General features: G+C 42.1%; 3 protein-coding genes across 10 annotated transcripts in view; 1 reads left to right on the top strand and 2 right to left on the bottom strand.

The window, feature by feature from the left end:
* The window catches only part of LOC127556953 (zinc finger protein 8-like), a 187,277-nt gene that overhangs the window by 124,155 nt on the left and 40,028 nt on the right, over positions 1-23,094 (top strand). The gene's annotated exons all lie outside the window — the stretch shown is intronic.
* The window catches only part of LOC127556938 (zinc finger protein 260-like), an 88,136-nt gene that overhangs the window by 64,708 nt on the left and 334 nt on the right, over positions 1-23,094 (bottom strand). Inside the window, exons 1-3 of one of the 8 annotated variants that reach the window (XM_051990446.1) lie at positions 4,105-4,371; positions 2,650-2,699; positions 682-808 (exon numbers count right to left, since the gene is read on the bottom strand). In XM_051990446.1, coding sequence (XP_051846406.1) covers positions 682-808; positions 2,650-2,679 — 157 coding nt within the window. In that variant the 5' untranslated portion in view covers positions 2,680-2,699; positions 4,105-4,371. Of the gene's footprint in view, positions 1-681; positions 809-2,649; positions 2,700-4,104; positions 4,372-19,898; positions 20,026-21,872; positions 22,436-23,094 lie in introns of those variants that run through there. The other 7 variants (XM_051990448.1, XM_051990452.1, XM_051990449.1 and 4 more) reach the window with 7 other exon arrangements.
* LOC127556947 (zinc finger protein OZF-like) lies at positions 14,352-15,751 on the bottom strand. Its single transcript, XM_051990458.1, has one exon. The coding sequence runs from the start codon at positions 15,671-15,673 to the stop codon at positions 14,441-14,443; it is 1,233 nt and encodes a 410-aa protein (XP_051846418.1). The 5' UTR covers positions 15,674-15,751; the 3' UTR covers positions 14,352-14,440.

Genomic DNA, 23,094 nt, shown 5'->3' with positions numbered 1-23,094 from the left:
TGGCTCAAAATACATAGAAATGTAAAATTATGCCATCCATATTTCTATTTCTGAGTTTTTCTCTCTGGATACAACCAGCGTCTTTCTTGATTTGTCCCCTGTCATGAATTTCGATCCTTAGAATCATCAAAATAACCTATTTGCTGGAAGTTGTTTTTAAGCAGTATTGTTACAGTCTGTAAAGAAAGCATATGGCACAGCCCCTGGCAAACACAGGTAGAAATAAATGCTTATTCCATTCTACTCCTTTCCCATCCCTTGTACTGGAATATGAGGGCGATCCAAAGGCAGATCAAGGAGAAACTTCCCATATGAGGGACAAGCAGGTGCTTTGGCTACAAACTGATGCTTGCTAAAAAGAATAATATTTCAAATACTGGATCCATATGAAAAAGGAAGGCGATATAAGGAAAAGGAAAGGCTGAGCAGTTTTCAGAGCTTTGGTGATCAAAATTCATCTAAGATTAGTTCCATGTTTGAGATGCTTCCCCTGATTTAATCTTTGACCTGGGAATGGGTAAGAGAGAGCTTCGGGAACAACAAAGGACATTCCCAGGTCCTGTCACAAAATACAAGACCAGCCCTGTGCCTTCTCTTCCCCCATCCCAAAGCCTTCACATTGGGCAATGGAGCTATTTCCTTTGATGGTACATTCGCAATTATCAGGAGAAGTGCCCTTACCCAAGGACAGCAGGTTCTGGGCATTCTCCACCATGACCTCCTTGAACAGCTCCTTCTGAGAGGGGTCCAAGAGCCCCCACTCCTCCTGGGTGAAGTCCACAGCCACATCCTTGAATGTCACAACCTCCTGCAGCATCAAAAGTCAGAAGATGTGGGGCTGAAAGATCCTTCAGAAGAATTCAACCCCCTCCAATTTACAGGAAGAAACTGAAACACAGAGAAGGGATATACCCAAAGGTCATAGGCTTTCTCAGAGTCAGAGTCAACTCTTGAACCCATTGTTATTAAGAGACTGATTGAATTTTGGTTCTATTGAAATAAAGCTGAGAAGTGACTTATTATGGAACTCATAATGAAGGGCATCCTAGGGCCACAGGGCATATTCCGTTAATGAACTTTTCCACACTCTTCCTTGCTAACCCTATTACTTTCTACACCCCATTTCCTATTTCCCACTCTCTGTGTCTATTTTAGCTCTATCGTTTATCTATAACCTCTTTTCCTAAAGAAACCACCTTTTACCGAAGAGAATCGCCATTGTGAATTTTACAGGTTTACATTGATCTAGGAATTGCTTCCCTGACCTTGTTGTGGTGTGTGTAAGGCTCATTTCACAGTTTATTTCCTTTATTCTAGTATTTCACTTCTAGACAACAGGGTTTAGAAAAGAAGGCATCTGTACAGCTGGTCTCCAAGCAGTAGCCAAAAGCTCCTACAGTACAGCCTCAGAATGGGGCTCTTGGAGCCTTTGCACGAATTGTCAAGGAAAAAAGACCCTGTGAGCCGAAGAGCTATGTGACACAGAACAAGAATCTAGGCAAAAACAGCCAAGGAAGGTGGACAATGAGGAGAGGGAGAGAAAAGGGAAGAAAAATGGTTGAAATTAGAAAATTAATGAATGGGATGATTTGAATGGCCAAAGAGGGAGGAGAATCTACAAGAGAACTAAGAGGAAAGGAGGGATGAAGAAATGCAGAATGAGATCAATTAGAAGGGATGAACAAATGTCTAGAGAAACTTGAAATAAAAGACTTATGGCATATTCTAAAGGGGGCAACAGTGCCATGACACACTAATGTGACTCTTAATCCTTCTTTTTCTCCCAGTTGTTCTCACAGTCTCTGCCAGTTCCTGGCACTCTGCACAGGGCAGCTTAAGTTAAACCAGCAAAAGAAACACTTGGTATAGTACTTTGGGGCCTAGGAATGACAGAAGTGAGGGCGAGAATCCCAGGAGCCTCTTTTAGACAGGAGAGATAGTTCCCTGTGCCAGGGCAGGTCTTAGAGGCCCCAGAGCAGCAGGATGGCCCAGAGCTCTGTGTACTAGAACTGCGGAGCTTGGACCCAAGGCCTTTCTCAGTGCTTATTGGCAGGAGCCAAGGAATGGTCAAGGGGAGGGTTTCAAGGAGACCTGAGGCACATGGACAGGAGCCGCCCAGAAGGATAGTTTCTGCTCTGATGACCAGGAGAAGGGCTGGGGAAGCTTCTAGGCTCAGCTCCCCACCTTAACAGGACAAACTCTGTTTGAAGAGTTTTGTAGGAGCTTCAGGAGAACATGGCAGAGGAAACCAAGAAGAAGGGGAGAGATCTTGGATGGGAAGGGGTACTGGGTAGGCCCAAAGAGAGCTCCCCCTGGAATGGAGATTCATGATGAAGTGGTGCAGCCTGTCAGTCCCTTGTAATGAGGAGGAACATAGAAACAAATGGTGAAGTGGACAGTGTGTGTGTGTGTGTGTGTGTGTGTGTGTGTGTGTGTGTGTGCGTGTATGTATATGTGTGTGTGTGTGTGTCTTGGTGCCCAAGATGCCAAGGATTCAAGATTGCAATTGGGCAATTGTGTTACTGGTTCCCCTGTTTTTGTACAGAAATGACCAGTACAACCCTGACAGCTCCACAGTCTGTCCTCCATGTCTAGGGAAATGGCTGTGACGGCTGCTATTGGTCAGGTCTGGGGATGGACTGCACTCACCTGAGGAGGTCCGAGGCTCCCAGGGCCCATTCCCTCTGGCTCCAGGCTCTCTGTAGAGAGTGACTCCTTTTTCTCAAGTTCCTCCCTTTGGCATCAAATCTTTATCACAAGGTCTTGCTGCTACCACATTTGAGGGGCCAACAAAAGTGACAACAGCCAAAGGTCACAGCTAACCATGGGGGACTTTAATTTTAAAACCCAGAGAAAGCCAGGAGCCCGCAGGAGAGTGGCTCCCTTCTTTCCCTCTACATAGAAAAGCCCAGCTTCCCCTCATCCTGGTCCCAGGCTGACTGCCTTTGATTTCATGGCCTGGGAGAATGCTGTTTTGGGCCCTGATAGTAAACCTGTTGTAATTTCACCCCAATTTTGCTGTTTGCCTTTGATTCAAATCTTGGGCCAGTCCTAGGTGACCAGAAGAAGCATCCCAGAGGAGGAGAGGACTTTCCCCTCCTTTTCTCTTCAGGAGGCAAGCCTACAGGGATTCCTGATGGAGTGCGAGATCCTCCAGTAGTTACAAAAGCCTTGGCCCTGCCCCTGGGGGAGAGACAGCACCCTACAGAACACTACCTAGGGGGTCAGGATTGGAAAGGGAAGTTGTTTGAAGACTATTCCCCTCCTTTTTCTATCGTACTTCACCCATTGTGGTACAAGGGTGTTTGGGATCCCAGATGAGAGACCTGTCAGCCTCCATGGCTCCTGAGTCAGAGCTCTCTTCCTTCCCCCCTCGACACCCCCCCCCTCCCCCAGGCAGTGGTCCTCTGTCTCCCTGCCTCCCCTCCACCCAAATAACACACACATTATTCTGGACAATAGACTGCTTTGGGGAAGAGGGAGCAAAATTGCGGAGGTGGAGGATGGGGAGGGTTCAGGATTGGAACACCCAAGAAATGACCAGGTTAAGCCTGAGCCTGGGAGACAAAATTCAGTCTCGCATTGAACTCTGAAGGCTCAGAGAGAAGAGAGGCCAAGGAAGCAGGAGGTTTGGAGAACAAGGCTAGGGTCTGGGATGAAAGACAGACCAAAGGAGGTCATGGAAGTCAACCAGTGGGGTGAGAAGCGGTGGACAGCTGTGCACTGAGGTATACCTAGGAGTTGGGGAGGAATGCTGGGACCTTCTGGTAGAGCTTAGGCTTGGAGTAAGGCAGGACAGCAGAATCTCTAAGGAAGAGATGGCATGGGGAGATGGAATAGCTGCGTCCTGATCAGAAGGCTGAAATTATGGACACAGTCTGAAGTCTGGGAAAGTGTGCCACGATGGGAAATCTGAGCAAGTTTGGGAAGTGAGTAGGAGTCTGGAAAAGGTTAAGGATCGGAGTGCTCATCCTACAGGCAGCCTTGGTAGAAAGGTGTGCTCCCGGTAGGCCTAGAGGTCATGTATCCCAAGGTCAAAAGAGGAGAGGCAAAGGCAAGGGCAGCCAGTGAAAGTCTGCATGCTGCATGCTGGCTCAGACCTACCTGGGAGATGCAAGCACAGGCTTGGGTGCAGGAATGCCGAGAGATCTCAGGGGCAAGGGAAGAAAAGAGGAGAGCCCTGAGTTCACAGGGGGAAAAGAAGAAAGATCTGAGCTAACAGGGGAAAATGGGGAGAGAGCTGAGCTCCCAGGGGGAGAGGGGAAGAGAGCTGAGCTCCCAAAGGGAAACGAGAAGAGACCTGAGGAACTTGCAGGAAAAAACGGGGAGGGACCTGAGGAGCTCCGAAAACAGGGGGACAGACCAAAACTCCCAGGCAAAGGAGGCCGGAACGCAGAGTGATCCCAGTTCAGACTTCCTGTTTCCGGACAGCCCAGTCTGGGAGGGTATTCCTGGTCCCAAGAGCCCCGCCCTGTCCCTCCTCCAGGATGCTTGAGCCCTTTCCTCCAATCACACTCAGAGCCTGGACACATGTTGCTGATTATGCCCTGGATACAGAGGTGAAACTTGAGTTTCTAGAGAGACTCCTGAGTCTAATGGACCCTCCAGGTACGGGTCTGCAATGTTAGGGACCATAAAATCTGCTACTAAGACCATTAGTTCTGGGTTAATGTATGCTTTTTTCACATGGGTAATTTTTCTTCTAAAGATTACTTTGGGAGTGTGAGGAGAAGGGGGGTAGAAATAATGATTGGGGGCACTGGCTGCTTCCTTTACATAAGCTACTGCTCTATGAAACAGACCAGGACAACTGGCTTCTCAATCTGGAGAAGTTCAGGAGTTTGGGAACAGGACCACCTACCTGGATTGCAGAACCTCCTGGTGACCTGAACTTGCAAATCCAATGGTGTCCTGTAGGTTCTGCTGTCTAGCAGGTGGTATTGCTCATTTAGGATGTGACAGGTGGCATCAAGAGTCTAGCTGAAGTGGAAGTGGTGAGCAGGACTCAAAAAGGGACCTGTCCACCATGGCTCCAAGGAAGGCTTTCAGGGATTCCATCAGACCCAATCACAGGACTGGATTAGGAGCTGAGCCTCAGTTGAGATTCCTAAAGAATGGGACTGAGAGACAAGTTGGTAAATCTCTGATATTGTCTGAGCCAACACAATAGAGTTCTATAGGAGAGAGCATTAAGTTGCTATGCTTCCCCCATATGGGTACAGTGATATCAGGAGTCCTGATATTATCTCATAAGGACCTACCTTCCTCCTACCTAGCTCTTTCATGAATTTAATAAGGGAGTTTTAAACTCCCTTTTAACTCCCATTAACTCTTTTTTCCATCCTTGATGAGTGGCGTGGAAACTCAGCACAATGTTTGTGCTGACTGATTGACCAGGATGAAAACACCTTAAATAATGAAACTCTTGTAAAAATGGGTCCATCTATTACTATGTATTTCTTTAAGAACCTTATATAATGGAATGCTTTTTCTCTTTTTTTCCTTAGTAAATTTATTTATTTTTAATACATGTGGCTTTATGAATGTTCTAGGGAGAGAAAACCCAGAGAAAAGTACAAAACCATCGAAGAGATTAAAAAACAAAGTAAAAAGTAGAGAACATAGCATGGGTTGATTTATATTCAGTCTCCTTAGTTCTTTGTGTGGATGCAGATGGCATTTTCTGTGCAAATTCTGTTGGAATTGCTTTGCATCCCTGAACCTCTGATAAGGACCACGGCTTTCATAGTTGATCATCACACATTCTGACTGTTACTGTGTACAATATACTTCTAGTTCGGCTTGTTTGGCTCAGCCTCAGGTTATGTAACTCCAGGCCTTTCCAAAACCAGCTCGTTCATCATTTTTACAGAACAATAACATTCCATTGCCTTCACGTACTACAAGTTGTTCGGCCATTCCCCAACTGATAGACATCTAATTATTTTCCAGTTCTTTGCGACCACACAAAGAGCTTCTGCATTTTGTCCCATGTGGGTCTGGGATGATTTTTTACTAAGAGGATTTTTTGCTAACCCGGAAGCTGTGGCAATATGAGGGGAAATCTGCCACCCACTAGGAAAGTACATAGACCCTCCCCAAAGCATATTTGGAACCATGGGCAGCTGGTAATGGAATGAAGTCCATCTGCCAGGTTTGAAAGGGAACTTCTTGGAGAGGAAACTGGCCCCAAGCTGGCTTCAGAGGTTTGGATACCTTGTGCTTGGGGCAGCTGGGACTCATCTCACAGGAGGTGATGGTAGCCCTGGGAAACTTCCCTCACCAGGGTTTTGGGCTACTCCCTCCTACTAGTTGGGTCCTCAATGGCTGAATGAAGAGAGGTATAATGGAGGGAGAAATGAGTTCTTAGGAGAATCACGAATCCATTGGATCCATTGTAGTCCTTAGAAGTTAACACCCCTCATTTGGAAGCTTTTCTTGCTCTGTGATAAGCATTCTCTTCTGGCCCCAGCCAACTTCTCCCTTCCTCCTTCGGGCTGAGATGGATAAGCTAAAGTTTGTACTTTTGGGGCAAAGTGTAAGTTCCATTTAGACTTCTGCTCTAGAAGGTTTGCCTTCCAGCATCTGGAAAGTTATCACCAGGATTTCAGCTATTTGGTCAGTGCAGTCATTTGCTTGGTCATGGAGGTTGTTTTCTCAGCTGTGCCCAAGAAGTATCGTTACTGCCACATCCTGGAGAAGCAATAAACAGTCTAATATTTGAGATCCTTGTTTTTGGTTTTTAATGGACTGTCCTGAGGAGGAATCCCTGATGTTTCCCTAGCACCCTGAAGTCAGGGCTACTCCCAAGGCTTACCTGCTCTGGGTGCAGATATTCATCCTTTTGCCTTTTCTTAACTGACGATCCTGACTACTGCCCCAAGGTCAGCTTTTTGGGCTGAATGGCTATCTGGGGGTGATGAAATTTGAGGCACTTCTGTGGTAGGGGTGATGCCTTAAGCAGTGACCAAACCTCCTTCCTCACTTCTGGGGCAGATGCATCAGATCCCGGTCCAAGTTGACTCCCTCTGAGGGGGTTCCCTTCAGGTCCTCCCAGGTAGAAAGTAAGACATCCAGATAAGTTGCACAATCATGGTCTGATGCCCATCCTCAGATTCTCACATAGAAAGGGGGAAGGATTGATTAGGTTTCCATGTCTGATGGGCTCTTCCAGGGTGGCCAGCCTGCTCGAGGACAATGCTGAGAGGGAAGGTGAATTCATAGCAGTGTGGAGTTTTAGCAGCATAGGGAACAGGAGCCATTTATGAAAAATTGAGATAATGTCCTCAGTGGTGGCGACTAGGGCTCCTGTGGCCTCTACTGCATGGAGGCAGCCTGGGAGGTCTTTACCTTATCATTTAAAGCTTTATTATAATATCCCATGTCACAGAAGCTTTCACCCTATTTCTGTGCTAATAAACCAAGTCTGTTCCCTCATTTCTCAGAGACAAATAAAATGGATGAGAGAGAATAGTTGGGGAGGCCTGAAGTTTGGGAGTGTTGGAAGGCAGACTTCAAGAATCCAAGGAGTTTTGAGCTTATGGGGAAAAGCCAAGCACTGAGGACATCAAGCTTTAGGTGTTCATAAAGTACAATGGCAAAGCTGAGAAGTCAGGGATCCAGAGAGGAGAGTAACCTGCGAGACTCAGGAAGGCACAGAGCCAATGTTTGGGGTGAGGTGCAGAAAGCTGAGTGCTCCTTTAAGATGGACCAGTCTGGGGCAAAGGCCAGAGGTAGGACATCCTTTACAGAGGAGAGGGCAAACTGGGGTTTGTTCCTAGGTACCTTGTGACCTCTAAACCCCTCAGCAGGTCCACAGCATCTCTAACAGAAATGTCTTCCAGGAAGAACAAAGGAGATCATCAACACACTGGAGGAGGACTGAGTCCTGAAAATGTGAGAGGTCACGCCCTGTTGTAATATCTGTGAGAAATAGATGGTAACTCCGTGAATTCCTGCAAAGGACAGACTGGGGGCATGACCATCCTCCCTGCTTTCAGGGGCAACTGAGAATGAAAAGCAGCTACTGCTGAGTCACATTTCCATAAAGTGACTGGCCCAGATGGGACAGGGTAAGTAGAGTGTGGGGGTTTGGGGCGACAGGGACTCGGGGTATTACAGTAGCATTAACTGCTTGGAGAGGATGAATAATTGCCAATTACAGATTTAGATGAAGCCAGTTGTACAACAGTAGGGGGGACACTAATAAGTAACCCAATGTCAATAGCATCTGAAGCCCACACCCAGAGGGGAAGGCAGAAGGGTATAAAACTTGAGTGTGGAGCCAGCCCCAACTACAGCAGCACCTCATGCCCCTATGTGAGCAAGGAGACCTCTCCAACAGGAGTCATGGGGATACCCACAGTGGGCATCAAGAGCTTGATTGAGTCTGCCATCACACTGGTGGGCAGATTCCCCAGGGCCCTGATTGGTGTCGCAGGCCTTTGCCACATCAGAGGGTCATGGGAAAGCAAGGGGTGCCACATCTATTGTAACATTTTCCATTGTTTCCGTTGCTCCATTCTGACTCTCATTTTCTTTGTTATGTCATATTGTCCCTCTAGCTTAAATAACGAAATTTAAGTTAATTTTTCTGAGAAAGAATTATGAATGTGTTTTGTTCCATATAGTTGACCCTTATGAACAGGATGGTTTTAAGCTTTCTGCTTGCATTCCTTTTTTATTGAATCTAAATTTCATTATACTCCAATAAACTTGAGATAACACATTGCTCTCATTTGGTACGAATGTTTTCAGACATGATAAGTAAAGAAATAAATATAAACTTTTGTAATGGCTCTCATTAGAGGAAATCACAAAACTTGTGCTCCATTTTCTGGCTCCTTGGATTGGCTCGTCAGCAGACTGAAAGGCTGGAGGCATCCTAAGATGTATTTTCTATTTGTCTTTTTACTCCTATACTATCCTTTCTGTACTTTAAAATACAAAAATAAATCCTTATGTTCATATATATTGCATTTGTATGTATATTTAGAATTTCTTTTAATGCATTCATCCATCCCTCTTTCCCTTCCTCCCTTCTTCCTTTTCTCTTTTCCTCCCTTTGTCTCTTCTTCCCTTCTTCTTTTCTTTCTGTCCTCCCTTCCTCCTTTTTTGCTCTCCTTTCCTTTTCTTCCTCCTCTGCTTTCCTTCCTCCCTCCTTTCCTCTCTCCCTCCCTTCATCTTTTCTTTCCTCCCTTCCTCTGTCCCTCCCTCCCTTTCTTCCTCTCTTCTTCTCTCTGTCTCTGTCGGTCTCTGTCTGTAATACATACATACGTACACACACTCACATATGTACACACAAGCATCTGATCTCAGCCCTTTTTCATAATCTGCCAGCTTCTAGAATGCATTTGAAAATAAGGGGACTCATTTGTAAATGAAAATTCAACTTCAGAAGGTATTTTTATAGGTTTTTGTAGAGTAGCCTGGGTATAGACACATAAAATGAATTCTTTAGTTTGTTGCTTTTTTTTTTTTTTTTGACCCAAGAATGCCATTTAGGCTTGTAGTCATTTGATCAACTTAAAGGAAAAGTAGCATTCTGACTTTGAGATAAGAATCTGAAAAAGGATGCTATTGCCTTTCAATTTATTTTCACATTTTGTCTACAGTGAACAGTATTAAATTAAATAATATATTTATAGGGAATATGAATATATTGCTCTGCTTCAGTATTTCATGATTATTAATTTGAGACTCTATAGAAATGGATAAGTATTAAATAAATACTTATGTACATAGCATAATTAGTTAAGCACCTGGAGAATTAGAAGCCATTTACACCTGCACAATTTCAAAATGCTTCATACTTGAAATGAATCATTTGAATACTATTTTAGAGATTAAGATTTTTCCCCCCCTTTTTTTTCCTTCTCCCTTTGCCAGTCTGTATATTTGAGTGAAACCAACTTAATGGCAATAAATTAAAAAAATGTTTATTTAAAATATTTTGCATTAAAATTTCTTTAGAAGACTGTGGGGAATAGTTTCCCTCCTAATCTATAGATAGAAATGGATATTTTTATTTGAAAAAAATGCACTTCTCCCTCATGTTGCATTGTTGGCTTTATGGAATCCTCCTTTAATTATAAAACACATCACTAGAACGGTATTAAAATCTTTGCTGTCAAATGAAAAGATGTGATTACTGTATTTAAATTCAGTAATGTGAGCTTGGAGGTCAAGAATAAAATTTGAGGGTAATATGGGATCATGGGATTTCGAGATGGAAATTCATTAAAGATATATTTTAGTCTCTTTAGGATATCTGCAGAGCTCTGTGTCCACAATCAGTTTAAAAACTTAAGTATCATACGATATGAACCTTTTAGGCATGAAGTCCCACATAGATAATATCTGTTCCTGTTCTGAAGTCAGGAGGGGAGTGTCCTTTCATTATGTATATCTGAAAGCAAGCTCGCCTCAAGTTTCTGTGTGCTTGATTGGAATGACTACTAAGCATAGTCTTGCTTAGCCTCCAGTTGAATGTCTCAGTGTAAGATTAATCTAGGTTTGGAATTCACATTTCAACAGGCAGGTTGAAGAGGGTGGGCACAAGTTCATTACTGCTCAGAACTTTCATTATAATAAGACATAAGGGAAAAGGAAACTCATAGCACAAAAGTAATTAATATACAACTAATAAACACAGTGGCCACTATAACAACATATATCCTTACCATTAGGAGAGAAATATCTGAATTCCTTGGCTGGGAGAATTCATGGTCACAACTATTCATAGTGTCAAGTGAGAGGCATTGCTTACTTGCCTATGAGAGTTGTCCATTACTTCCTAGATAAATTCTCAAAGTCCCTTTCCACTAAGAGGTTTTTCTCAGCTGAGAACAAAGAAGGCACGACCCTAACTATTCTCATTTGATATGTGACTCTTGAGATGTAGCAGCATGCTGGGAACAGGATGCCCCATCACAAGAGACCCACCAAGAAGAATATTTGTTCATTCCTTTAGGAGAACTGTTTTTCCTCAAGGAACTGGCCAGGTTTCCAGGGTAAACACTGGTCTGCAATAAAGGCTACTCACTGATTAATATACAAGAAAGGATGGCCTTCCAACTTCTTTGTGTTTTCCTGGCATTCCATCAGATAACTTAAAGCACGGTCTCATGTTCTCAACAGAAAGTTATACAAAAGACATGCTTGGGACGCACTTCACATTCCTTACACCCAGAGAAAATACAAATACCTGACACTCTGTAAGTGGTACAATACCCCACATGCTTCTGTTTGGGGATAACATTGTTCTAATTGTATCTGAATTTAGAATGCCATAGGGTCTCCTAAATGAGATCAACAATAGCTCACAAGATTTTGACATAAAACATCCATTAAAAATTAAGTGCATGAAAAAGTCCATTTTTCTTTTCTAATATGTCATTTGATTGAACTACTACATGAATACAAATAATTTAGATATTCTAGATGGATGCTAAACTGGATCCAGAGGAGAAATAATTAGACAATAGATTGAATTGAATATGAGGAATTAAACTGTAATTGTTCCCTGAAATAAAACCTTAAGAATTAGGAAAACCTGGGTTCAAGTTGGGCCTCTGATACGTGCCAGGTATATTATCACCACAAATCACCTCTCATCTCAGGCAACTTTGTTGTTGTTGTTGATGTTGCTGTTGTTTTTCAACTTCAATACTATTTACTTTTCCAATTATATATAAAGATAGTTATCAACATTTATTAAGTATTTAATTTGTTCAAAGACATCTCAGTAGGAGGTTATAGTCAACTGCAAATAGAGAAGAGGGAAGGAAATTCTCTTTTTAAATCTTTGGGTTATGTGGTTTGTTACAAAGATTCTCATCTCTCTTCCTCTTTCCAGGACTTCCTTTCTTCCAGTTTCCTACTTTTCTTCTAAGTTTAGCTGCATTGGTATTATTTATCAAAACTTTTAAATTTTCCATTTTACCTCACATTATTCATTTCACTTTGCATTTATTTCTGGGTTTTGGTCATAAACTCTTCTCATTCTTAGATCTGAAAGGTAATTTTTCAATTATCAACTGATTAACTTATAATATCACCCTTTATGTCTAAATCATGACCACATTTTGAACTAACTTGATTTACAATGTGAGAAGTTGATTTATATCTAATTTCTCCTAGGCTACTTTTAAAGTTTCTCAGCAATTTTAATGAAACAGTGAGTTCTTGGCCTAAATGCTGGGATGCTTAGATTGATCAAAAACTGTGTTCATTTCCTTCTTAATATTATATATCTAATCTATTCCAGTGATCAACTTCACTATTCCTTATCCAATACCAAATTGTTTTGATGATTATAGTTTTTCAGTAGAGTTTGATATCTGGTACTGTCAGGTCACCTTTCATTTCTATTCTTTTTATTAATTCTTTTGATATTCTTAACCTTTTATTTCTCTAGGTGCACTTTACTATTTTTTTTTCTATCTTTATAAAGTAATTCTTTGATAGTTGGATTAGCATTACACTGAATCACTAAATCAATTTAGATAATATTGTCATTTTTATTATATTAATTTGACCTACCTATAAGCAATTAGCATGACTCCAATTATATAGCGCTCCATTTATGTGAAGAGTATGTTTTAATTGTGTTCATATACTACCTGTGAATATTCTGATGAGTAGACTCCCATATATTTCATAATCTTCATAGTTATTTTAAATATAATTTTTCTTTCTCTCTGTTCTGCAGGGTTTTATTGCTAACAAATAGCAAAGCTGAAGATTTATATGTAAGATTTATATCCTTCAACTTTATTGAAGTTTGTAATTATTTTTATTACTTCTTTTAGTTGACATGCTAGTAAACCATCACATCTTCCCAAAAAAATCCACATACCCTTTTCTTATTACTTATCCTTATTCCTTCAATTTCTTCTTCTTGTCTTATTGCTATACCAAGCATTTTTAGTACAATATTGAATATTAATGGTTATCATAGACATTCTTGCTTCATCTTTGACTTTTTTGGAAAATCTTCTGGTTTATCCCCATTAAAGACAATGGTAGCTTGTTGTTTAAATCAGTCTTACTTATTCTACTAAGAAAAAGCACCATTTATCCTTGTGCTGTCTAGTAGGTGTTTTTTAAAAAAATAGAAATAAGTATTGCATTTTGTCAAAATTCTTTTCTGTATCTTTTGAAATAATATCATTTTTGTTGATTTTATTGTTACATGATACATTTGCTTAGTTTTCCTAATATTAAACCAGTCCAATATTCCTGATAAAAATCCCACTTTTTCATAGCATATGATTTTTACAATATCATTACAATCTCCTTGCTATTATTTCATTAAAATTTTTGCATCAATATACATTAAGGAAATTGATGCTTAGTCCCCCCCGTCCCCCATTTTTACTCTCCTTGAATCAGATATCAAGACCATATTTGTATCATAAAAGAAATTTGGCAGAACTTCTTTAGCTGTTTTTTTTTTTTAAATAGTTTATGTAATATTGGATTTAATAAAATATTTGGTATAATTCACTTGTAAAGACAACTGGTGCTGGGTTTTGGGGTAAGGAGTTTATTTATGCATTATTTCATTTTTTAAAAGTAGGATTATTCAAATATTTTATTTCCTTTGGTGTTTTCATCTAACAAAAGAAAGGGGGAGATGTTGGAATCCTTACTAACTGCTAACTAATTAGAGTTGATCTAATCTTACAAGAAGATGTTTTGGGCAGAACCTGAAACAAGGTACTAAGTAGAACTAATTAATACAAGGCTTGTGTTCACACCTTTACTCATTGGAGTTCAATGAGTTCACACCTCCCTTGAAGCCCTTTGGGCCAGAGAGCACTATGGGAGAAAACCCACAATCCCTCTCTTGAGCATAAATAGAGCTTCAATGGGCCAGTCGAGGAAGTTCTTCAGAGTGAAGAAGCTACAAGTCGAGATTTCACCGGAATGACATGAAGAGTGGAGCTGGCTGGAGGCTAAAGAAAAGCAGAGGCAGAGGCTGAAGGACCAGACCTTTGGATTTGGCAACATTCGGAGAGAGCTCTTGGAACCAAGCAGAGAGATAGGCCTCTAAGCTAACCGGGCTATATTGGAGATAATAAAAGATCTGAACTTTTATCACCTGGCTGCGTTTTGAGAAGAAAAAGCTCACCAACAAGTAAGACTAGATTTATGTCTAAAAGCCTTTTCACAGTGGTAACATTCATAAGGTTTCTCTCCAGTGTGGACTCTCTGATGTACAGGGAGAGCATTCTTATCTCTAAAAGATTTTCCACAGTGGTTACATTCATAAGGTTTCTCTCCAGTGTGGATTCTCTGATGTAAAATAAGAGTACTTTTTTGTATAAAATGTTTTCCACACTGGTTACATTCATAAGGTTTCTCTCCAGTGTGGATTCTCTGATGTATGATAAGTTTTCCCTTGCTTCTAAAAGCCTTTCCACATTGGTTACATTCAAGGTTTCTCTTCAGTAGGGATTTTCTGATGTGTAGTAAGGGTTCCCTTTTCTCTAAAGGCCTTTCCACACTGGTCACATTCATAAGGTTTCTCTTCAGTGTGGGTTCTCTGATGTTTAGTAAGACCTCCCTTTTGTGTAAAAGCCTTTCCACACTTATTACATTCATAAGGTTTCTCTCCAGTATGGATTCTCTGATGTACAGTAAGATCTGTCTTCCTTCTAAAAGCCTTTCCACACTGGTTACATTCATAAGGTTTCTCTCCAGTGTGGATTCTCTGATGTACAGTGAGACTTTTCTTAACTGTAAAAACCTTTCCACATTGGTTACATTCATAAGGTTTCTCTTCAGTGTGGATTCTCTGATGTGTAGAAAGGGCTCCCTTTTCTCTACAGGCTTTTCCACACTGGTTACATTCATAAGATTTCTCTTCAGTATGGATTCTCTGATGTACAGTAAGATCTGTCTTCCTTCTAAAAGCCTTTCCACACTGGTTACATTCATAAGGTTTCTCTTCAGTGTGGGTTCTCTGATGTGTGGTAAGACCTCCCTTTTTTGTAAAAGCCTTTCCACACTGGTTACATTCATAAGGTTTCTCGCCAGTATGGATTCTCTGATGTACAGTAAGATCTGTCTTCCTTCTAAAAGCCTTTCCACACTGGTTACATTCATAAGGTTTCTCTCCATTGTGAATTCTCTGATGTATGATAATGTTTCCCTTGCTTCTAAAAGCCTTTCCACACTGGTTACATTCATAAGGTTTCTCTCCAGTGTGGATTCTCTGATGTAAAATAAGAGTACCTTTTTGTATAAAACGTTTTCCACACTGGTTACATTCATAAGGTTTCTCTCCAGTGTGGATTCTCTGATGTAAAATAAGAGTACCTTTTTGTATAAAACGTTTTCCACACTGGTTACATTCATAAGGTTTCTCTCCAGTGTGGATTTTCTGATGTGCAGTAAGATCTCCCTTTTGTGTAAAAGCCTTTCCACACAGGTTGCATTCATAAGGTTTCTCTCCTGTGTGGATTCTCGATTGTACAATAAGATTTTCCTTTTTTATAAAACCTTTTCTACATTCGGGATATTCACAATGTCTCTCTCCAAGCTGGATTCTCTCATGTGTCGCACAGCTTTTTGTCCAAGTAAAGTCACAGGATCCATCACCCATGAACCACTTCTTGGGAGTTTCTATCACAGAATGGCTTAGCTCCGCAGGAGTTTCTTTCATTTCATTCTGATCTCTCCTTCCAAAACAAAAGAAAAAGAAGAAACCATAAAGCAGACATAGTCATGACGCACGCACGCACGCATGCACACACACACACACACACACACACACACACACACTCACACACTCACTCACTCACATTTATATTCCTTTCCTTTCACCAGCAGAAGAGAAACTCAGTCATTTTATTTTTTCCTAAGCAAAGAAAAAAATATAAAATGGACAAAACCAATCACTTGATTGAATGTGATCATTAGTTCACATCCCAAACATGATCTAATTCCTAAGGAGTTTCATGCACAATAACAATGGAGCCTCACAATAACCTGTGACAACCCAAAGAGGGCCTTCATTCTCCTTAGGTGCACAACTCAGGTGGTCACCAGCTTAGGATGACTGAGTGAATCGGCCCAAATCCCAGCAGCTGTGACTAGAATTTATATCCTGTGAATGGGCATGCTCTGCCTACAGTATGTGACAATTATCTCGACTCTCAATTTTCCCCTTTCCCTTTCATTATTTGTGCTTTGCCTCTTTTTCATAGATATGACATCTAGTGCACATAGGAAATACTCAAATATAGTAAATACTCAGTTTCCTTTCTCAGACATGATCTGTCCTGCTTGTAAGTGTAACAAATTTCCATGCTGATCACTTTCAATTCCTTAAGTGATTTAATTCTGATCCATTATTATTTTTTTTTGAGATAGCTATCACTTATTTCTTTTAAAAAAAATTATCATTATATGCCCCCTGCATATCCCAAGATACAATTTTTTTTTAAATGCATGAAATTATCCACATCTGAAAATGTCTCAAACACAGAAATTGAGTTCATCATCCTGAGATGTGGAAAGGTAGTTCAGGCTGCAGTATTGCAATCTTTCCCTTTTAAAAATTCACCAAGTCCGTGAATGATTGAGATAAAGATCCAAGGGATCTAACCCAAAAATGTCTTAATAGCACCTAAAGTAGCGAATAATTGTCTGATTTGCTTAAAAAAGTAGCTGTGCTCTCGGACCACAGAGATGTGCACATTTCCATTTTTACAAGACTTTCTGCAGTGATCTCAGCCTATCAGGATCAACAGTACACGGCTGTGGAGGACTGTGCCCTGAGTCCATGAAACTCTGGCTGCTTCTAAATGCAACAGATTCTTCTGGTTTCTCAACTTGATATCAGATTGTTCCTAGCATTGAAGGAAGGTTGGACACTCATGTACAAATGGCCACAGGCCTGCAAAGTCCTTCAGGGCTGTCTCTCCCCAGACCAGAGTGCTCTCCCTCCTGGGTTATCTAGCAAGCCCATCTCATCCAAGCTCTAATAGCCTGAGCAAGATGTGGTAAAGACAAGATATGTAATTGACCATTGTGTCATTTAGGGCAACATTTGTTATGAGCCAACATAAATATAAATCTTTTTTTAAATTTAATTTAAAAAAAAAAATTAATAGCTTTTTATTTACAAGTTATATGCATGGGTAATTTTACAGCCTTGACAACTGCCAAACCTTTTGTTCCAATTATTCCCCTCCTTCCCCCCATCACCTCCCCTAGATGGCAGGATGACCAATACATGTTAAATATGTTAAAGTATAAATTAAATACAAAGTAAGTACACACGTCTAAACAGTTATTTTGCTGTACAAAAAGAATCGGACACTGAAATATTATACAATCAGCCTATGAAGGAAATCAAAAATGCAGGTGGGCAAAAATACAGGGACTGGGTATTCAGTGTAATGGTTCTTAGTCATCTCTTAAGAGTTCTTTCGCTGGGTGTAGCTGGTTCAGTTCATTTACTGCTCCATTGGAACTAATAGAAATCTTTTTTTAAACAGTAATTAGCAATGCCTTTTGACTGGCTAGACTTTAAAAAAAACATGAATTTCCATGTTTCTAGAAGAGCTTGTCCAATTCTTCCTTTTCTGCATCATACATGTTAGACCATGTTCATCATATGTTTCAAAATCAGAATACAGTTACAATGGATAGAATGTGGAGAGGGCCTTAAATCAGGAATCCCAGGATTTTATTCCCACCTCAGAACCTTGCAAATCAAGTTAAAGGACTTCTGTTAGTTTCTTTATCTGTAAAATGGGCATAATAATAGCACTTAAATCCTCTGGTTCTCATGAGGATGAAATAAGACAATGCAGAGCATGGCACATAGAGCTGTATAAATGCTACCTGTTTTATTTCATTTTGTCTCTTTCCTCCCCCATTCTACTCCCCTTCTTAAACTATCATGATCCTCACCAATTAATGATGCACTGGGGCACTAAATTATTCAATTTATCTGGTACATAGGGGGTCACTCCAGGATTGCTGGTGTATTGTCTGCCCCACCACTCTGTGGTGAGGGACCTCCATGAGGGCATAGGATGTCCCTCATATCTCTATTTGTGTTCCTGATGTTTAGCCCAGGACTGCCAAGTAGCAGGCCCTTAATTGTTTACTGACAAGAAAAAGTTCTAAGAAACGGCTCATGTCCCAAACCTATTCCCTCAGGGCACTTTCAGGAATTCCATTGCCCCAAATCCCAAAGAAGGACTTCTTACACAATGACAGTGTAAGGGCCTTATGGGGCCTTGCAGTGGGCCCCACTCATTTTGTAGAGCGGACAGCCAGATTCACTGACTAGCCCTGGACATGGCTGCCAAGAAATATTCAGTAAAAATTCTAAATCTGGCCTTTCTCCCCAAACTGACCATGTACTTCAGGGTAACTGCCGAAGCCTCTTGTAACCACAGCTCTCATATCCCTGCTTTCACCTCACTCACCTGCAGAGCATCTCCTCAGGCCTTCTTGGTCCAGCATCCACAGTTTCCCTTTGCTCAAAATAAGAGATCACCTCTTCTCTGGGAACTGGAAGCCCTGGGCATGGAAATCAGAAAGAGAAGAAGATGGAGAGAATTTGATCACTTAGTTCTCTTTAGGGAAAAAATGAGGCTCCAAAGCTGCTCCAAGCTGAAATTGAGCCCCTGATGTTCAGACAAATCAGTCAATACTCACCCATTGGGAAGTATAAAGGAAGTCACCTAAGGCAGGATGTGCCCACTATTTGTACAGTTTCCTCTGAAAAAGGCAAAGGCCCTTCCTCCCATCTCCTGTCCTGAGAGGCTCCCATCTGGCAGAAACTTCTGATCCCAAACCTGGGTTACTAACTGTGTACCTCTGGACAAGTCAATTAAATTCTATTTCTTTTCCTGCTTCTTCAGCTCTGAAATGGGGATAACAATATCACCCGACTTGAAATGTGAAGATGACGTAAAAGTAACATAATATTTTGTTGTACCTTTAACTTATAAACAAGCATTTCAGTATCGTAGTTCAATAAAAAGATGATTGCACATGAAACTGTAAATCCACAACTATTTTATTGTACTTTTAACTTATAAACAAGCATTTCAGTATCGTAGTTCAATAAAGATGATTGCACATGAAACTAAACCCACAACACACAACTTGCTATTCCTTTCAAATACACAAGAAAATTATCAAGTAAATTTTTTCCTTCCATTTGCTTGTGCTCAGCCTAGAGATGGCTCAAAATACATAGAAATGTAAAATTATGCCATCCATATTTCTATTTCTGAGTTTTTCTCTCTGGATACAACCAGCGTCTTTCTTGATTTGTCCCCTGTCATGAATTTCGATCCTTAGAATCATCAAAATAACCTATTTGCTGGAAGTTGTTTTTAAGCAGTATTGTTACAGTCTGTAAAGAAAGCATATGGCACAGCCCCTGGCAAACACAGGTAGAAATAAATGCTTATTCCATTCTACTCCTTTCCCATCCCTTGTACTGGAATATGAGGGCGATCCAAAGGCAGATCAAGGAGAAACTTCCCATATGAGGGACAAGCAGGTGCTTTGGCTACAAACTGATGCTTGCTAAAAAGAATAATATTTCAAATACTGGATCCATATGAAAAAGGAAGGCGATATAAGGAAAAGGAAAGGCTGAGCAGTTTTCAGAGCTTTGGTGATCAAAATTCATCTAAGATTAGTTCCATGTTTGAGATGCTTCCCCTGATTTAATCTTTGACCTGGGAATGGGTAAGAGAGAGCTTCGGGAACAACAAAGGACATTCCCAGGTCCTGTCACAAAATACAAGACCAGCCCTGTGCCTTCTCTTCCCCCATCCCAAAGCCTTCACATTGGGCAATGGAGCTATTTCCTTTGATGGTACATTCGCAATTATCAGGAGAAGTGCCCTTACCCAAGGACAGCAGGTTCTGGGCATTCTCCACCATGACCTCCTTGAACAGCTCCTTCTGAGAGGGGTCCAAGAGCCCCCACTCCTCCTGGGTGAAGTCCACAGCCACATCCTTGAATGTCACAACCTCCTGCAGCATCAAAAGTCAGAAGATGTGGGGCTGAAAGATCCTTCAGAAGGAAAGAATTCAACCCCCTCCAATTTACAGGAAGAAACTGAAACACAGAGAAGGGATATACCCAAAGGTCATAGGCTTTCTCAGAGTCAGAGTCAACTCTTGAACCTGTTGTTATTAAGAGACTGACTGAATTTTGGTTCTGTTGAAATAAAGCTGAGAAGCGACTTATTATGGAACTCATAATGAAGGGCATCCTAGGGCCACAGGGCATATTCCGTTAATGAACTTTTCCACACTCTTCCTTGCTAACCCTATTACTTTCTACACCCCATTTCCTATTTCCCACTCTCTGTGTCTATTTTAGCTCTATCGTTTATCTATAACCTCTTTTCCTAAAGAAACCACCTTTTACCGAAGAGAATCGCCATTGTGAATTTTACAGGTTTACATTGATCTAGGAATTGCTTCCCTGACCTTGTTGTGGTGTGTGTAAGGCTCATTTCACAGTTTATTTCCTTTATTCTAGTATTTCACTTCTAGACAACAGGGTTTAGAAAAGAAGGCATCTGTACAGCTGGTCTCCAAGCAGTAGCCAAAAGCTCCTACAGTACAGCCTCAGAATGGAGCTCTTGGAGCCTTTGCACGATTTGTCAAGGAAAAAAGACCCTGTGAGCCGAAGAGCTATGTGACACAGAACAAGAATCTAGGCAAAAACAGCCAAGGAAGGTGGACAATGAGGAGAGGGAGAGAAAAGGGAAGAAAAATGGTTGAAATTAGAAAATTAATGAATGGGATGATTTGAATGGCCAAAGAGGGAGGAGAATCTACAAGAGAACTAAGAGGAAGGGGGAGATGAAGAAATGCAGAATGAGATCAATTAGAAGGGATGAACAAATGTCTAGAGAAACTTGAAATAAAAGACTTATGGCATATTCTAAAGGGGGCAACAGTGCCATGACACACTAATGTGACTCTTAATCCTTCTTTTTCTCCCAGTTGTTCTCACAGTCTCTGCCAGTTCCTGGCACTCTGCACAGGGCAGCTTAAGTTAAACCAGCAAAAGAAACACTTGGTATAGTACTTTGGGGCCTAGGAATGACAGAAGTGAGGGCGAGAATCCCAGGAGCCTCTTTTAGACAGGAGAGATAGTTCCCTGTGCCAGGGCAGGTCTTAGAGGCCCCAGAGCAGCAGGATGGCCCAGAGCTCTGTGTACTAGAACTGCGGAGCTTGGACCCAAGGCCTTTCTCAGTGCTTATTGGCAGGAGCCAAGGAATGGTCAAGGGGAGGGTTTCAAGGATACCTGAGGCACATGGACAGGAGCCGCCCAGAAGGATAGTTTCTGCTCTGATGACCAGGAGAAGGGCTGGGGAAGCTTCTAGGCTCAGCTCCCCACCTTAACAGGACAAACTCTGTTTGAAGAGTTTTGTAGGAGCTTCAGGAGAACATGGCAGAGGAAACCAAGAAGAAGGGGGAGAGATCTTGGATGGGAAGGGGTACTGGGTAGGCCCAAAGAGAGCTCCCCCTGGAATGGAGATTCATGATGAAGTGGTGCAGCCTGTCAGTCCCTTGTAATGAGGAGGAACATAGAAACAAATGGTGAAGTGGACAGTGTGTGTGTGTGTGTGTGTGTGTGTGTGTGTGTGTATGTGTGCGTGTATGTATATGTGTGTGTGTGTGTGTCTTGGTGCCCAAGATGCCAAGGATTCAAGATTGCAATTGGGCAATTGTGTTACTGGTTCCCCTGTTTTTGTACAGAAATGACCAGTACAACCCTGACAGCTCCACAGTCTGTCCTCCATGTCTAGGGAAATGGCTGTGACGGCTGCTATTGGTCAGGTCTGGGGACGGACTGCACTCACCTGAGGAGGTCCGAGGCTCCCAGGGCCCATTCCCTCTGGCTCCAGGCTCTCTGTAGAGAGTGACTCCTTTTTCTCAAGTTCCTCCCTTTGGCATCAAATCTTTATCACAAGGTCTTGCTGCTACCACATTTGAGGGGCCAACAAAAGTGACAACAGCCAAAGGTCACAGCTAACCATGGGGGACTTTAATTTTAAAACCCAGAGAAAGCCAGGAGCCCGCAGGAGAGTGGCTCCCTTCTTTCCCTCTACATAGAAAAGCCCAGCTTCCCCTCATCCTGGTCCCAGGCTGACTGCCTTTGATTTCATGGCCTGGGAGAATGCTGTTTTGGGCCCTGATAGTAAACCTGTTGTAATTTCACCCCAATTTTGCTGTTTGCCTTTGATTCAAATCTTGGGCCAGTCCTAGGTGACCAGAAGAAGCATCCCAGAGGAGGAGAGGACTTTCCCCTCCTTTTCTCTTCAGGAGGCAAGCCTACAGGGATTCCTGATGGAGTGCGAGATCCTCCAGTAGTTACAAAAGCCTTGGCCCTGCCCCTGGGGGAGAGACAGCACCCTACAGAACACTACCTAGGGGGTCAGGATTGGAAAGGGAAGTTGTTTGAAGACTATTCCCCTCCTTTTTCTATCGTACTTCACCCATTGTGGTACAAGGGTGTTTGGGATCCCAGATGAGAGACCTGTCAGCCTCCATGGCTCCTGAGTCAGAGCTCTCTTCCTTCCCCCCTCGACACCCCCCCCCTCCCCCAGGCAGTGGTCCTCTGTCTCCCTGCCTCCCCTCCACCCAAATAACACACACATTATTCTGGACAATAGACTGCTTTGGGGAAGAGGGAGCAAAATTGCGGAGGTGGAGGATGGGGAGGGTTCAGGATTGGAACACCCAAGAAATGACCAGGTTAAGCCTGAGCCTGGGAGACAAAATTCAGTCTCGCATTGAACTCTGAAGGCTCAGAGAGAAGAGGGGCCAGGGAAGCAGGAGGTTTGGAGAACAGGGCTAGGGTCTGGGATGAAAGACAGACCAAAGGAGGTCATGGAAGTCAGGACCAGTGGGGTGAGAAGCGGTGGACAGCTGAGTTTAGGAAAGAAGGAAGACTGTGCACTGAGGTGTACCTAGGAGTTGGGTAGAAATGCTCCCAGTAGAGCTTAGGCTTGGAGTAAGGCAGGACAGCAGAATCTCTAAGGAAGAGATGGGATGGGGAAATGGAATAGCTGCGTCCTGATC

The sequence above is a fragment of the Antechinus flavipes genome, chromosome 3 (assembly GCF_016432865.1).
Source record: "Antechinus flavipes isolate AdamAnt ecotype Samford, QLD, Australia chromosome 3, AdamAnt_v2, whole genome shotgun sequence".
NCBI classification, from domain to species: Eukaryota; Metazoa; Chordata; class Mammalia; order Dasyuromorphia; family Dasyuridae; genus Antechinus; species Antechinus flavipes.
The sequence above is the reverse complement of the archived record's forward strand: the minus strand, read 5'-3'. Positions and strand labels throughout refer to the sequence as shown.